The sequence below is a fragment of the Vipera berus genome (genome assembly GCF_964194415.1).
Source record: "Vipera berus genome assembly, chromosome: 3".
Lineage (NCBI taxonomy): Eukaryota > Metazoa > Chordata > Lepidosauria > Squamata > Viperidae > Vipera > Vipera berus.
Window position 1 is genome coordinate 115,356,004 of NC_138204.1, and position 16,777 is coordinate 115,372,780.

At 37.9% G+C, this 16,777-nt stretch overlaps 1 protein-coding gene across 8 annotated transcripts in view; it reads right to left on the reverse strand.

The window, feature by feature from the left end:
* PRRC2C (proline rich coiled-coil 2C) overlaps positions 1–16,777 on the reverse strand; it is a 99,019-nt gene that overhangs the window by 15,277 nt on the left and 66,965 nt on the right. For 6 of the 8 annotated variants that reach the window (XM_081323997.1, XM_081323999.1, XM_081323994.1 and 3 more), the window contains 6 exons: positions 12,246–12,471; positions 9,674–9,877; positions 9,311–9,423; positions 8,063–8,199; positions 5,785–6,019; positions 2,959–3,081 (listed from right to left, as the gene is read on the reverse strand). In XM_081323997.1, the coding sequence (XP_081180123.1) occupies positions 2,959–3,081; positions 5,785–6,019; positions 8,063–8,199; positions 9,311–9,423; positions 9,674–9,877; positions 12,246–12,471 (1,038 nt within the window). The remainder of the gene's footprint in view (positions 1–2,958; positions 3,082–5,784; positions 6,020–8,062; positions 8,200–9,310; positions 9,424–9,673; positions 9,878–12,245; positions 12,472–16,777) is intronic. The other 2 variants (XM_081324000.1, XM_081323996.1) reach the window with 1 other exon arrangement.

Here is a 16,777-nt window from a genome sequence, read left to right on the forward strand (position 1 = left end):
TGAAAGTGATGTCATTAACCAAAATTACACATACACAAAGCTAAGACATTAAATAAATAGAGCAATTGGATGATACTACATCAATGGCCATCCATCACTCCACGTCAAAGGTATCCAGTGAAAGGCATCTGAAAAAAGAATCACGCCTGCATGCTCAGGTGAGAGAAAGGAATCTTCAATCCTTGAGCTTGAGCCAACACTGGAAAATCTGCTCAGAAGTCAGTGCATCATTTACATCAATTCCAGGTTATATTCTAGTTGCAATATTTTGAACTAATGTTAATGATTAATACCAGGAGATGACCCGGAGAATTTTCAGGATTCCTATTCTCTTTCATAAATGTCTCTCCAGATGAAGTTGTGATTATATGCTCCACAATTCTGCCTCAAAAGAAGGTAATTAACTGGTAACTGGCCAACCATTGGAGAAATGACTGGATTCAGTGGATGGCTGGGCAAATACCTACTTTAAAATACTGAAGAACATTCCCTTTGTATTGCCAGATTTTAATACTTGCCACAATCTATTCATACTGTTCTTGTTATTTGCCTTCAAATCCATCTTGGCTCCTGGAGACTACATAAGGCAAGTCCATGCAGTTTTCTCAGTAATATTTTTAGAAGTGGTTTCTCAATACATTATTTCTAAGGTTGAGAGTGACTACCCTAAAGCAGTTGCTGTCATGCCTAAGGGAGGATTAGGTTATCCCTTTTCTAGGCCAGAAGCTTAATCAAACTGGTTCTCATTCATTATTTGGATTTTAATCAAACATATCAAAAAACGTTTTTCTCAGAATTATCTTAAATATTATCAAACTGAATGTGGCCTCTAAATCAAGAGGTTCCCAACACCTGGTCCCTGGACCAGTACCGGGCCGCAGCATGCTAGCAACTGGTTCGCACAAACAAAAAAAGCCCCATCCGCGGGATGCAGGCAGCACACAAAATCACGCCCTCTCCGGTCTGCAGAAAAACCGGTCCCTGGTGCCCAAAAGGTTGGGGACCTCTGCTCTAAATCATTTTAAATCTGAAGAGTTTGGAAATTGGAAAGCACGATAGTAACACAAGAGCAGCAAAACACTTTTCTTCTGAATTGTGCTAGCATTACTAACACATTCTCGGTAACTTGTCAGGTCACTACAGGAACACTGCCATTCTGAGGGGAGGGGGAAGTGCTGCTTGGGGATTGAAGATGTTTCCATCTTGTTTCTGCTTTCGCTTTGATGTACCTGCATGGGAATTGGGAGAGGGGGGAATGAGCCCTCAAGGCCATCTGGCTTGACTCCTTTCCAGCCAGCTGCTGCCTGTAACCAAGGTTGTGGCGCCAGAGACCAACCTGTTATCGCCTTTTTGGCTCGGAGTTCTCACAACCTCACGCTTAGCGGATTGGCTCGATGAACTGGGGCCATGGGGTGGGTTTGGACAATGGGAAATTAACCTAATGTTAGCGTGCAAGAACTTCAGATTCCGCCTGAGCTCTTTGCAATCACTTTCTCTCAGTAAAAGATGCTTTAGAAGTTTCAAAAGTCATGCTTTCCTAGGGAGATGGCTGAGGCAGAACCTTACAGGCAGGGCTTTTTTTCTCATAGAACGCTCAGAACGGAGTTCCGGCACCTTTTTTGGATGGAACCTTGTAGGGTAGGCAAGGTGGGTTGTATGACATGTGTGAGTTCCGGCACCTTTTTCTTTTGCAAAAAAAGCACTGCTTACAGGTAACTACTTTCTGTTGGTAACAAATATCTAGACCAGGGGTAGGCAACCTCAGCTCTTTTATGACTCATGGACTTTTATGAGTCATAAAAGAGCCGAGGTTGCGTACCCTTGGTCTAGCTCATGAGAGCTGCTTTCAGCACAAGATACAGTGGTACCCTTGTCCACCTTTCATGAAACAACCAAATGCCACAGCAGTGATAATAAATAGAAATAACAGAAATCTTTTCATCTGAGACTCTGAGTACAATTATCTCAAGAGGCTGAAAAGGGTCTAGGACCAGAAGGCTCCCACCCTTGGCCATGCCTCCTTCCTGCCGTTTGCCTGCTGCCCCACAACACAGCCCCTGCGATTGCCCATCGCAGCCTGGCCCCCTGCAGCACCATGGCTTCCGATTGGCTGGGGGCTATCTGTCCTGTGCGGCCAAAGGCCTGGGTCAAAGGGGGCCTCTGCCTCTTGCTGTCAAGAAGACGGGGATGCGATGCTCGTTTCCGTGTGCTGGCCTTATCGAGAGCAATCCTGCTCTGCGCCTCCACTTCCTTCTTTTTGGACAGAGCGGAGAAACTCAAGCTACCGCCGCTTGAGTGGGGAGGATGACAAGGAGAAGAGCAATCAGGGTTTGTGCCACTGGCCGGTCAGGCAAGGAGTAGGTTGGGTAGAGTGGGTGGCTGGCTGGGGAGGGGGGATCGTGGCCACTCAGGCGGCTGTTGCTGCTGCCGCCGCCAGCACGCAGGTGCAAGGGGACTCGCCTCGCGATGCCTCCCCGCTCAGAGCTTCCACTGTCGGTGTGAAAAGCATTTCCAAGCCGACTCTCCACTTCCTCAAAGGGAAAGAAACCGCAGCAGAGAGACAGGTTTTGCAAGGTGAGTCCAGTGTGGCAGGAAGGGAGGGGGAAGCAGTTGTGGGGAGCAGTGGGGGTGGGTGGGGAATAGAGTGAATGTTGTAGAGCCTCTGTGGTTGTTCGTAAGGGCAAATGACTGCCATGGTGCTGTGATATCTGTAATTTTGGGACATGCTCGTAAACACTAGGGGGGGGGGGCGCTGGTTGCATAACTTCAAACGAGCATTGAGTGAACGCTTGTAACTTGGGGATTACCTGTAATCTTCCAGGTTAAAGAATTGTTTTAGATTTCTGCTATATAGAGCACTATCTACTTTGCACAAAATGCAATATTCTCTTGTCATTGAACTACAGTATTACACACAGCACACACATATGGATAGTTAAAAAATTGAAAGCAATTTACCATGCCATAGTTTACCTGCTGGAGAGTACTGGGAGACTGAGCAGTATTATAGAAACTTGTCTGCCCTGGTTGTTGAACCTGTCCAGAATACAAATTTGAGGCCTGGGTAAGAGTAGCTCTTGCCTGAGAAGAAAGAGGTCAACATATAATTATTTGTAATAATTCTGCTTACTGTAGTTTTTACTCTTTGGAAAAGTAGCTATTATAAAGCAAATATCCCTTTTATATATAAGCTGGCAGCTGAATCAGAAAAAAAAACATTAAATATATCGACATTCATGTATGTGCTTCTAAAACTTGCCTTATAACTAAGTCTAAGATATCCTGATATATTAATTTTTTTGCCGTAAAGCTAAGCACTGTAAGATGTGGTTGAAATCTCAAAACTGCATATCAACCAAGCTAGCTAGAATTATTTCTAAACTGGTAGGATTACAGTGAAGAATTGCTTTGAAAGTTCTCTTAACAGTGGGATTGGTACTGGTAGAGAAAGAGAGGCTGTCACCTCATTCTAGGTATAATTACTTAACAATGATGCCAACAAATTGTAATCCAAAAATCTGTAGACCTCTCTAACAGATCGCAGACAGGGTAATCAAAATAATGAGCAAGTCCTTAAGTTACATGAGAATGCCAGATGCCTGATCCTGACATTTCATTAAAAGTTCACTACTACCACTAAAACATTTATTTGCAACCATAGGTTTTAGCAAAATATTTTGCTAAAACCTATAATATTTTGCTTATAGGTTGCTGTTGACTACCACAAACAAAAGACTATGGGTGGAAAAAGCATAGGTAAAAGTAGATAACATATATTTGAAGGGCATATCAACCTAATATGAGATGTAGAATATATGCAAAAAGTGTAGCAAAATACATCAGTATTGAATCTGGCACATCACAAAGAGAAGGTGATTCCAAATAAACATTATTATTTTGGAGAAGGCTAATTTCTTTATGTCTGCCAGGCAGCAAACGCAAAGACAACAAGATCAATGCTAAATATATTACGCGCTTACAGAAAGTGGATGTAACTAAAGACACTACTTTAGACAAGCTGTTCTCAGGTTGTATAGGATTTTGTAAAAGCAACATCCTGAACCTGGCTGGTAATAGACCAGAAGTCAAGGCAAATCTTTCAGCACAGGTATAAAGAGAACACAGAGTCATATTCCAGTCAAAAGCCTAGCCTTTGCATTAGCTATAGCTTCCAGACTAGTTTCAAGGACTGTCCACAAGGACTATAATCTAATCATGAGGTTCATGAATCATTGCTGACACGACTTCCTTTCAATTTATTTGCTGGAGGTATACAGGCTGTTGAATCTAAAGAAGCCACAGTCATTTACAATGTAATCACAAAATATCAGCTGGAAGAAATGGATTATATGGACCTTTTCAGTCTGAGCTCAAGCCAGGTACCGAACTGAGTACATGCTGATTGATTTATGGACAATGAGAAGCGAACACCAGAAAGGGAGAATATGAATCTTTTCTCAGCAGCTTTTATTTATTTATTAAACAAATTTATATAGCTGCCCACTCACACATATGTGATTCTGGACAGCTTACAACATTTTCATACCTTTAATCCCTTCTGGACTGTTTACGAGACTGAGAGTGGGAGGGCACTATCTGCAGTGGGTCTCCTCCTTCCTAACTGAGAAATTTCAGATACCGTTTGAAGGGAGACATCAAGCACTACAATCTTTGTTGAAGGTTGATACCAGTTTACAAGTTTCTGCCCATTTTTAAATACCTGCATAAAGACACTAGGGAAGTACACTAACAATACTCAGGTGAGCATCTCAATTCCAACCCAAGTAGGAGATGTGGTCAAGGTTGTATCTCTCTGCCTAGATTATGTCTGGTTCTGGGACGGATGATGATGAAGTAGCTATGGGTGTGGAAACCATGTCATGCCAGAAATAGCTACGCTTCCTGTGTAGATCTGTTTCTGGGACCCCAATCCTTTCACCTCCTACATCTGGGGAATATAAAGCATTTATAGGCAAGTGTATAGGATAGGACAGTTCTACCTGAAGAAGGCCCTGAAAATACCTACCTTTGTTAAAATCGGCATTTTAGAAATCAATTGATAGCCAATGCAGTGTTTGCAACTTAGGTGTTATATGGCTGATAGAGCTTTCACCTGCTACACTGATTCAGACTTAACTTCAGTCTTTTTTGTCACATCAAGGCCCTCAGCCCATAATTTTCATGGCATTTTCAGCCTAATCCAGGATGGAAATGTGTCACTGGATATGATCAGCACATGATGATGCCTCACTTCAAACTAACCAATAACCTCTTTTAGTGCATGTATTTGTTGAACAGTAGTGGATACAATACTAACAGTAATTTATGAATCTTTAGAATTATTCATAATTCTGCAGTCCTATGATTTACAATGTAATCTGAGCTTTATTTTTTAAAAAAAATTATAGGTAAAAACAAACTGGTTAAACCAACCACAGACACAAAACAATGTGTTCTGAAATGTCTTTAATACACCAAGTCAATGTTCACTGTCTTGTTGGGAAAAACATGCAAAGCCTTAGGATAATCTTAAGAGTGAGAATTGTATTAGGTGAATCAATAACAATCTCTTCAAGTATTAATGGGCCTCTGTTCACAATGTAAGTCACAGTACTGCAGGATTACTAAATTCTAAAAGCTAAATCTTATCTCTGTACCGTGGACACTAAACATAAACTTAACATATAAACTATGTTTATATATCTCTGTTTCCTTTTTTTACATCAAAAAAGGCAATAATTCCAAAGCTTCAGAAGCCATATTAGGAACAACTGTTTTTCTTACCTGGAGTAGATGTGTATCAATAAGCTGGGAACCTCCTAATCCTGAAGCCTGACCTAACTGGTGCTCGTACAAGATTGGAATAGGCTGAGTGTTGGATGTTTGTTGAAATGCAAGACTTGATTGTGCTTTGGCCAGTTCTTGATGTTGCACTGCTGGGAAGTTGTGTAAAGCTGTGCTCGAAAGTACCACTGGAGATGGTTGAGACAAGCCACTTTGCATAAATGCCTGCTGAGATCTATTTTTAAAAAAATAAGACTAAATTAATCATTTAAATATTGTTAATTTATTAGAAAGCTGCCACAGAAGAAAAGTTTAAAGCTGCACTGGAAAAACTGGGCAAAATATTCAAGCAAATACAATGGATAGTTTGCATAGAGTACTATGCCTGTATTTAATCAACATAATTGTACTTTGTTTCACTATCTAAACATATACAAAGTAAAGAATTCCAATGCAAAGCATGACTGAAAGTTAGGCTTATAAATTCTGGTTTCTTTTAATATAATTTATGGCTGAATCTGGAATCTTGATTTCTTTAATGCTCTGCCCATCTGGTGAGGTTTAAGAGGAAAGAAACTTTTTTAAAAAGAATGTCTTCAGGTTAAACTACTGTATAGTTCCACACTGCTTAAAACACAGGGCTTAAGTATAAACCTGATCGCTAAATGGAAGGGAAACTGGTAACAAAAAAGTAAACTATCAAAACATTTACCATCAAATATGCACCAACAGAGCAAGGAGTATGTTGTGCACACAGGAAATTTTCTGAGTGACAACTAATTTTTTTATACAGTATATGTTTTGCCAGTATGCGTTTTTCTAAACTACTGTACTTACTCTCCTGCAAAACAGTTGTGTGCTATACTTTGTGGGGAGAAATATAAGGCTTGGTATGTGGTGGTGAGATAGCTTTTCTCTATCCTCAGTTAGGAATTGACACATTGGTACAAAGTAAGTCATCAGAGAGGAGGAATTTAGAAAAAGCAAGGAATCAGGGATAGCCTGAGCAGCAGTATAGCATCAATTTATCTTGCATTAGTATGAATCAATAAGCATTTGAGCAGAGCTCAAAGCTATGATTCCGTATTCTAAAAATAACAAACCACTGTTAAATGTAGAATTTGTAAAACAAATCATTTTAGCCAATGTAATCATTTTTCTGAATTAAGGATATTTTCACTTTCTAATTAGAGTATTTGTAGGGTTGTGACATTACTGAAGAGGCACAGCCAGATAAAACTATACAAGTATTTTTTATTTTAAATTTTTTCATCTTATTTGTAGACAATAGTAAGTATTTGTAGACAATAAATTAGCAACTGTAATGTCTTTGTTTAAACCACACGCCTGATTAAGAACTATTTTAAGCCAAACCCCACCACTTGTTTGAAGAGGTTACAAATATGCAGCATGTAATTCATAAGTTTCCTCCTCTTCCTCCTCCTCACAACTTACAATGCTTCAATGCTTCTTTCAGCATTATAAAAGCGGTGCAATTACAAACAGCCAGTAACATTCTGAAGAAGTTATTTCATAAAATGTATGTACTAACATTCTTAAAAGTTCCAAATCTCCTCTCGCTGTAAGGAAATCTGAACGCTGATTTGTAGCAACATCAACCACCACTACCACCACAATTAAACTTAACTGATTTTGCTAACTTAATGCAATTTTAAAAATATAGTGCAAAATTATCTTTTATTAATGCTATGAATAAACTAATAATTCAAACATTTGCAGCTATGGTGGTGCAGTGGTTAGAATGCAGTATTGCAGGCCGATTCTGCTGACTGCCAGGAGTTAGATTCTCACTGGCTCAAAGCTGACTCAGCTTTCCATCCTTCCAAGATTGGTAAATTGTTGGGGGCAATATGCTGACTTTGTAAACTGCTTAGAAAGGGCTGTAAAGCACTATGAAATGGTATATGTCTAAGTGCTATTTAGGAGAAGAAAGACAGAAAGCAGCATTTTCTGTTTCCTGATTCTATTATAATATATATATATATTAAATATATATATATATATATATATATATATTATATTATATTGGTAAATTGTTGGGGGCAATATGCTGACTTTGTAAACTGCTTAGAAAGGGCTGTAAAGCACTATGAAATGGTATATGTCTAAGTGCTATTTAGGAGAAGAAAGACAGAAAGCAGCATTTTCTGTTTCCTGATTCTATTATAATATATATATATATATATATATATATATATATATATATATATATATATATATATATATATATATATATATATATATATCAAAGACTTACCTATAGGGCTGCAGAGAAGAATTAAACAACTCCTGGGCCTGGGAGACAGCAGGTGCTGCTCCTAAACTCAGTTGAGCTTGATGCTGTCCTTGAAGAGGGGCATATATTGGAATTGGTATCTGCTGAACTGAAGTAGGCTGGAAAGAAGAGAAATAATTTAAATATCTATGAAACCCACTGACGTAGGAAACTCTCCCGAGCTGAAGCTATCCAGATCGTACTCATTCTTGTGGTGTTTCTCCAGTACCTCAGCAGAGAGGTCTACTCTAGTTTTATGGTTTCACATCCCTTAACTCAGGGGTCTTCAAACCTGGCCCTTTTATGACTTGTCGACTTCAACTCCCAGAATTCCTCAGCCGGTGTGCCTGGCTGAAGAATTCTGGGAGTTGAAGTCCACAAGTCATAAAAGGGCCAAGTTTGAAGACCCCTGCCTTAACTGTAAATTTAATTATAACATTTATATATTGCTTTCCACCTTGAACACGATCTGAGTAGTTTACAATAAAATGATATATGAAACACTGAACAGTGAACTGGACATTTTAATATGCTCCAGTAGTATTAACTTGTGGCACCTCAAATAATAATTGTACAGATATTTTATTTCAGGACTGAGAATACCACTGCTAGATTTGGTTTAAAAGAATTCTGAACTTTTTCAAACATCCCAGTGTTCAATTCACAAAAATAATCTTACATATTGAGATACCTGTTATCTTTGGATATAACATAAAATATTTCAGTATAGCGTAGGCTTACTTTAGCATGTGCAACATCCAAATTCTTATTGTGTTTATATCATTGGTTGGTAAAATCAGGATTTTACTATATTCAGCTATTAGGTTTATCAGGCAGATTTCTATTTAAATGCCAATAACCAGTCCTCCCTGTAATTCTTAAATCAGATGCAAATTTTCCTCCATCTGCACGCTAGTTAGTAGTTAAACACAATTCTCAAGCTGCTTCTAATTCCTGCTCTTTTCCCAACAGTATCTGAGAGAATATTTTTTGTTGGTGAATATCATCACCCCATACTTTTAATTCCACCTATGACTTATTCATTTTTACCCAGAATGATATATTTTCCTTACTAGAGTAATTAAAACCAACTAGCATATCAATGCTAGCATAAATTTTTATTGTGAGAGTGATGATAAAAAGCAAGGCTGGATAATATCAAGCTAGACTGATTTAATTTAACCTGCATAGAACTGTAAACTGCTTGTTTCCCAATCCCACCATATGTACCTGTGAGAGTCCTGGCTGAAATCCTTGCTGTTGGGCAAGTGAAGGAGGAGCCAAACGGGCATGTTGGGTATTGAATAAATGAGTTGTATCCATATAGAAAGCAGGAATTTGCGCTACAGGAAGAGAAGAAAATATAAGAGTTAAAATACGAAGAAGAAAAAATAACCAATTATCCAATTTTCAGAGGAATTCCAGTATTCCCTTGAATACTAAATTCAGTTTATATGACTGGGAGAAAACAGTAGTTTCTAAGGATGCCGAGCAGAAAATAAGCCACCGGAAGCGCTGAACGTAAATTCAATGACTTCTAATTTTAGAGAAAAAAATGTTTCTAAATATCACACAATAACTTTATCGCATTACCTGCTGTTGACTGAGACACGTAGACCTGTGGACTTTGCTGTTGTTGGGCAATCAGAGGCGGCATACAGCTTAACTGGGAAAAATGACCAGCAGATGCTAAATTGCTGGTTTGTAATTGCTGTGGCTTCACTTTACAGATGTTGGGTGGGTCGGAGGTTGTAGTGGTTTTTGTACTCAGTGAGGAAGTAGTGTATGTTCCAGCTCCTAAGATCAGAAACCGAAAAAGCAAGATTCAAGAGTTACTGACAAAATAATAAGCACAATAAACAAAAGCTTGATCCGCCATAGCTTGTTGCACCTAGTTTGATGAACCTTAATGCAAACTGCATTAAGCAATATCGTATTAAATATTCTCTCAATTTCAAAATATTACTATACAAGGATACCGCTGTCTACATAAAATAGCATGGTGAAACCTTAATGATATGCATAAAATATATCTGACATACTGTACATAGCAGCTATTTTTCAACGATGGTAATTTCCTTTAAGAACAATATGTTTTACTTGGTGTAATGTTTGCTAAATCAGGTTATTTCAAATGACAGCAACCGATCTCAACTCTTTAAGACATTTTAGATTATTTTCCTAGAAACAGGCAATGTACTAGCAATATACAAAAGGTAAAGGTTCCCCCGCACATACATGCTAGTTGTTTCCAACTCTAGAGGCCAGTGCTCATCTCCGTTTCAAAGCCGAAGAGCCAGCGCTTGTCCGAGGACATCTCCGTGGTCATGTGGCCAGCATGACTAGACGCCAAAGGCGCACGGAACGCTGTTACCTTTCCACCGTAGTGGTCCCTATTTTTCTACTTGCATTTTTACGTGCTTTTGAACTGCTAGGTTGGCAGAAGCTGGGACGAGTAACAGGCACTCACTCTGTTACGCGGCACTCGGGATTCGATCCGCCAAACTGCCGACCACCTGGTCAACAAGCTCAGCGTCCTAACCCACTGAGCCACCGCATCCCTAGCAATATACAATACCTTATGAATTTAAAATTAAACTTTTAAGATTATCCAAAATAAATAAATTTGTGCATTACTTTATATGCCTGAATAATCCAGATAAATTTGTGCATTACTTTATATGCCTGAATAATCCAGATAAATTTGTGCATTACTTTATATGCCTGAATAATCCAGATAAATTTGTGCATTACTTTATATGCCTGAATTACTCATTCCTTCATAAAAAGCAGCAAATCAGAATGTTTTTTATAGAAATGGCTAAAAAAAATTGGCTCATAACTCTTACAAATTTTAACAACCAAGATGGGATAAGGAAAGGATTAGAATTAGTGAAGACTCTCCAAGTAAGATGAATTCCCATAAATATGACAAATGGTAGTTACAGAAAGGAACCAGGTCACCTGTTTTAGATAAAGATCTGTACCTCTGCCAATAGCTTGCATTAGGTAGAAATGTTTTCACAGTAGACTCAGATTATGTCCGAGTTCTCCAATATTATATTGGATCAGAACTGATTGTTTACCTGAACAATCTAAGAGATTTACCATTTGTTCCCAAGCTTACGTTCATTAGGACCACACATTCAAAAGATAAATACCTGGCACCATGTGGAAATAATAGCAGAGCAATTACTATAATTCATTATTATAATCAGAATGTAACATTTAGAAAAGATTAATATTTTGACACAATTGTAAGTCTTTCTGTATTCTTGTATTGTGTTTTATCACATCCATTTCCAGATTCAGCCAGTTTCATTCCATACAGCATTAAAATTGTGAACTCTCAAGCTTCCTCCTTCCGTTATATAAAGATGGACAGTATTTAATATTTATTTGTTATGTATGTGTAGGGGTGTGGGTCTATACATATGTGTATATAGTATGGTTAGGTGTGTGTCATGTATGTGTTCCACTTTGAGAGCGGGCAACTATATTTCATTTTTGATGTGCCCACAGTAAAAAAAATGACAATAAAGGTTATCTTATACATCAAGTAATAATTATTTTAGAGGAATGATTTAAAAACTATCTGGCAGTGTATTAAGTGATGAAGAAAACTGAACTATAAACTGAAAAAAAATCTATATTCTGTGTTTAGAAATATAGATTAAAATTGTTGAGAGATGGTTATTGTGGAAAGGGTCTTAAAATTTAAAGGACTCAAAATACATAATATGTAACAATGTGCTTGCAAAGCATTTTTGTTTGGATACGCACCTAATTAAAATTATACAATTCAACATCAAAACCTCTGTTCAGAATATAGTGGGTTTTAAATGCTATTTTATTCTTGTCTAATTTAAGTAACGTTTTCTTTCCAACAGTTGATTGTATAAAACGTTTATATAACTTCTGAAAATTAATGATAGTTAATAGATTTTTCACTGACAATATAAAAATGCACCAGAATCTTGGTAAAAGAATGATTCAAAGTTTTTACTTCTAATTAATTTAGATAAACAAATTAAAAGGATATAAAATTAGACAGGATTGAATCAAATAATAAACAGAGTAAAGAAACAAAGGGAGTTTTATTAAAAAAAAAAGATAGCAAGCTATTCAGTCACATTTCTCAGTTATATTTTCTAAAGATTAATACCTGACAATGAAGTTGTAGGTGTAACAGAAGCTACAGGAATGGGAGGCATGGAGGCACTTGAAAAAGAGCTGTAAGTACCACTGGTTGGTCCACTGCTACTGCTGCTATTCCCACCTCCGCTGCCACTACTGTTACCACCAGTAACGGGAGATGCTGTTGATGTAACAGGTGAACTCTTTTCTCCCACATTTGGTGAATTCTCCCACGCTTTGCGAGCAGATTCCATCTATTACGGAAAAAAATGGTTTTATTTTAAGACAGGTACTACTTTTTCATTTCTATATTTTTATATCGCTTTATCCTACATCATCCCCTACTATTTTAAGTAAGTCATCAGGGAAAAGCAAATTTCTTTAAAATATTCAGTATATAAATGTTCGTGTGACAAGAATAAAAGAAAGAATTCGGTCTGAATATGGCATACAAAATTGTACGAACAGTTTGTCAAGAACATTTGTTAGCATTGCAAATAACGCATGCCAGCCGTCTTTGTTTCTAGAATGAATCAACTCCTATAAGCTCTGATGACAGTTCAGTAATGCTTATTGTTATTTGCAAAGCCCACCATATTAACATCATTCATTCCTGTCTTGTTACTTCTCTGGAAATGCAAGATAGATTCTGCAATAATCAAATCAATCAAAAGGTGATGTGGACCTAAGCTCTGCATCTCAAATTATGCTTGACTTTCATAATTTAAGAATACAGAGTAGATCATCATTTTTCACTGCCAAAACATAATGCTATAGCTTTCAGATAAATTATATCAATTGCCAATCACTATGATACCACAATAAATTTATAGATATTCTAATTTCAGCAGTATCAGTGTCAGACCTGCCCCAGTCAGATCCCTTAGGAAAGAAAGACCCTTGACTTCATTTGGATGAAGTGATAGATTCTTTTACTAAAGGCTGCCAGCTGCTGTAGTCAAGCTAGAAATGAGTTTCCTGCACAAAAAGTTACAAATTGTTCCCCTCATCCCAGCCCTTCCCCCCAAGACCAGTTGCTCTTCAGCCAATGAAGAGCTGCATAGGTGTTTTGAGAAACGTTCTGATGTTTGGGGTAATCCACATTCCACCCTCAGGAATGTGGCACAAACTGCTGGCACAAACTGGTTCCTTGCATCTCTGGTCTTTGTCAATTTGTCATTCCCCCCTCCCTGTTTCCCACCACGTCCCCATACATGTTTATTGTCCATTTGTTCCTCCATGTCTCCTCTCCCCTGGCCTTTGATGACAGGATGCCAGTAAGGTGCCAAGTCAAATATGGCCGACCTGACAATCAGTCTAATATGAGGGCAATTCGAAAATAACCTCCGTTTGGTTATCAATGACAGACACTCGCAGATACAGAATTTTTATTATACACATTAGAAAACTACAACATTACTTTTCGACATAATCGCCACTCAAATTGAGGCACTTGTCATGTCTTACAAGGTTTGAAATTCCTTAGTAGTAGTCGTCGCTCGGTGCCTAATCTGGGCTATGGGGGGGGGGGGAAATCAAAAACATCCCAACGGAACTGCTTCAAAAGTTCTTTGGTCCGTCTAGCGGTGTGCGGGCAAGGATTATTGTGAACCAACACCACACCGGAAGCCAGCATGCTCTGACGCTTGTTATGGATGGCTTGTCTGAGTTTTTGTAACATTTCACAGTAAACTTCTGAACTGATGGTCAAACCACGCTGCATGAACTTCACTAGCAGTACTCCTTTGGCATCTTCACATTTGGAGGGATTTTCTATGGGACCACTTCTGGTGTGGTGTTGGTTCACGCTAATGCTCACCCGCACCCCGCTAGATGCACCCAGGAACTTCTGAAGCAGTTCCGTTGGGATGTTTTTGATCACCCCCTCTATAGCCCAGATTTGGAGCCGAGCGACTACTACTAAGAAATTTCAAACCTTGGAAGATGTTAAGACGAGTGCCTCAGATTGAATGGCGATTATGTCAAAAAGTAATGTAATGTTGTAGTCTTCTAATGTGTATAATAAGAATTCTGTATCTGCGAGTGTCTTTCATTGATAACCAAATGGAGGTTTAATTCCGAATTGCCCTCATATCCCAATTGCACTGTGTAAGGTAACATATAAGCAAAACTAGTTTCTCAAAATAGTTAATTTTATGTAGACATTTACTGACAACCTCATGAATACTTCCATTAAATTACTTTTTCTGGAATACAGGTAGCCCTCAACTTACAGCCCCAATTGAGTGCAAAATTTCTGTTGCTAAACAAGGCAGTTGCTAAGTGATTTTACCCCATTTTATGACTTTCTTGTCACAGTTTTTAAGTGAACCACTGCATTTGTTAAGTTAGTTCTACTATTGTTAAGTGAATCTGGCTTCCCCATTAATTTTGCTTGTCTGAGATTTGCAAAAGATTATCACATGACCTTGGGAAAGCTGCCACCAGTCTCCTAAGTGTGAAAAAATGGTCACAAGTCACTTTTCCAGTGCCACTGTAACTCTGAACTGTCACTAAATGAATAGTTGTAAGTGGAGGACTACCTTGTATAAACTATCCAAGCACAAAAAAGGCTACTTTGGTGGAGTAGGTAGATTTCTATATAAACTCTTTTGACTGAGATACATGGAATAACGATATTAACCAGGAATCCAATATTGATAATAATTCAGGTCTTATAGGATGACCAATGGTGTGAGTCTGTGTACTTAGCATCTTCCTAAAGCAGGGGTGTCAAACTGCTGGCCCACGGGCCAGATGCGTCATGCCAAAAGCACACCCATCCCATTGCCGGCAATGGAAAAAATGTTGCGATACGTCGCAACAAGTCACGTAACATTGCAAGTCTGACACCCCTGTCCGACAGGAAGGAAATTGGTTGTAATTGACTGAATTTTTTTTTGTCATGGATGGTAATAATTCCACAGAATACAATTTGAAAATTGTTGCATTAAATCACTACATGCTTAGTAGGAAAAAGCCACACTATTTTTGTCACAACACTTTGTACAGATCATATTTAAAAAGGTAAAAAAAGAGATGCTTAAAAATTTTTTAATGTAGAGAGAAAAGATTAAACAGATATTTTTGTGAAACTGTATATATACAGTATATTCTAAAAACAGTTCTTGTGCTCAGTACAGTGTCTGACACATAAGTTTTACATTTTTTTTAGGAAGTATTGACCCTCAAACTTTCACTTTTTAATTCTGGTTATGGTTGACTTCTCTATGCATATATATAAAGTAAGTTATATTCGTGTATGCCAACAGAAAATTATATGGTCAAGAAATAATAAAATTCCAGAAGGAATATTTCTATTAAATTTAGAGAAATTTCACTAACGTGAATTATGCAAAAGCACAGATATATCTGGACTTATGTATGCATTGATGAATGGATCGATGAATAGATAAAAAGGTAAGATAGAAGGGGACAGAGATGTACTTATATAAGAGCTAAAACTAAGATGTCTCATATTAAAAGCAATCAATTTATCTATCAAGTTATTAAAGCTCCTGTGTTTAATAAATAATCAGAAATTCTGGTTTTAATACTAGAATTCTCCAGATATGCTTAAGATGAAAGCAATATTTGTAAAAAAAAGTGGTTCTTTGATATAAAGCTATATTAATCAAGATTGCTAAGAATTTTTTTCTGACTCCTCCTTAATACTATATTTAACTCACTGAACCTGTTCCTATCAATACAATTTTGCTCCTCTGAAATTAAAATTCGAAGCCATGTTAATTAGAACGGCAGTCCCCAACCTTTTGGGCACCAACGACTGGTTCCGTGGAGAGGTTTTTCTGTGGACCGGAGGGGGCGTGGTTTCACATGCTGTCTGCATCCCATGGATAGGGCTTCACTTGTTTCTGCAGACTGGTTGCTGGCACGGACTGGTGCCGGTCCACAGACCAGGGGTTGGGGACCCCTGAATCAGAATCCTTACTGGATTCTAATTGGAAAGGAGGAGAGGAAGAGGAGAGGAAGAGGAGGGAGAGAGAGCTCTAGCATTCTTCTTGTTCTGAATGGAATTGATGTCAATCTCCAAATAATTCTTATCACTTACTTCACAGCAAGTTGAAATGGTATCTAACCCAAAATATATCTTGTCAGTTTGAATTTTTTCCTACCTCTCATATCATCACCAAAAGAATACTATTAACTACCAAAACAGTAACTGTTAAGAAGTCAGCAAGTATTAATCAGTCCATTTCTCAATTTGATGTGTCCTAGATTAGCAAACCAATATTCCATCAGATTGCTATGTTTAACAATGTTAATACAAATCAGAAAAAAATGATTTCGAAGAAAAAGCTCCGTAATACTAGCTATAAGCACCTTCTTTTCCGTACGTTCTGTGTGAAAAGGGAAGTCACAGATAAATCTCACTATATACCCTGATCTATATCCAATTATACCGTATTTTCCGGCGTATAAGACGACTTTTTAACCCATGAAAATCATCTCAAAAGTTGGGGGGTCTTCTTATACGCCCAGTCGTCTTATACGCCGGAAAATACGGTATATGGCAGATAGAAGTTTCTAATGGGATTA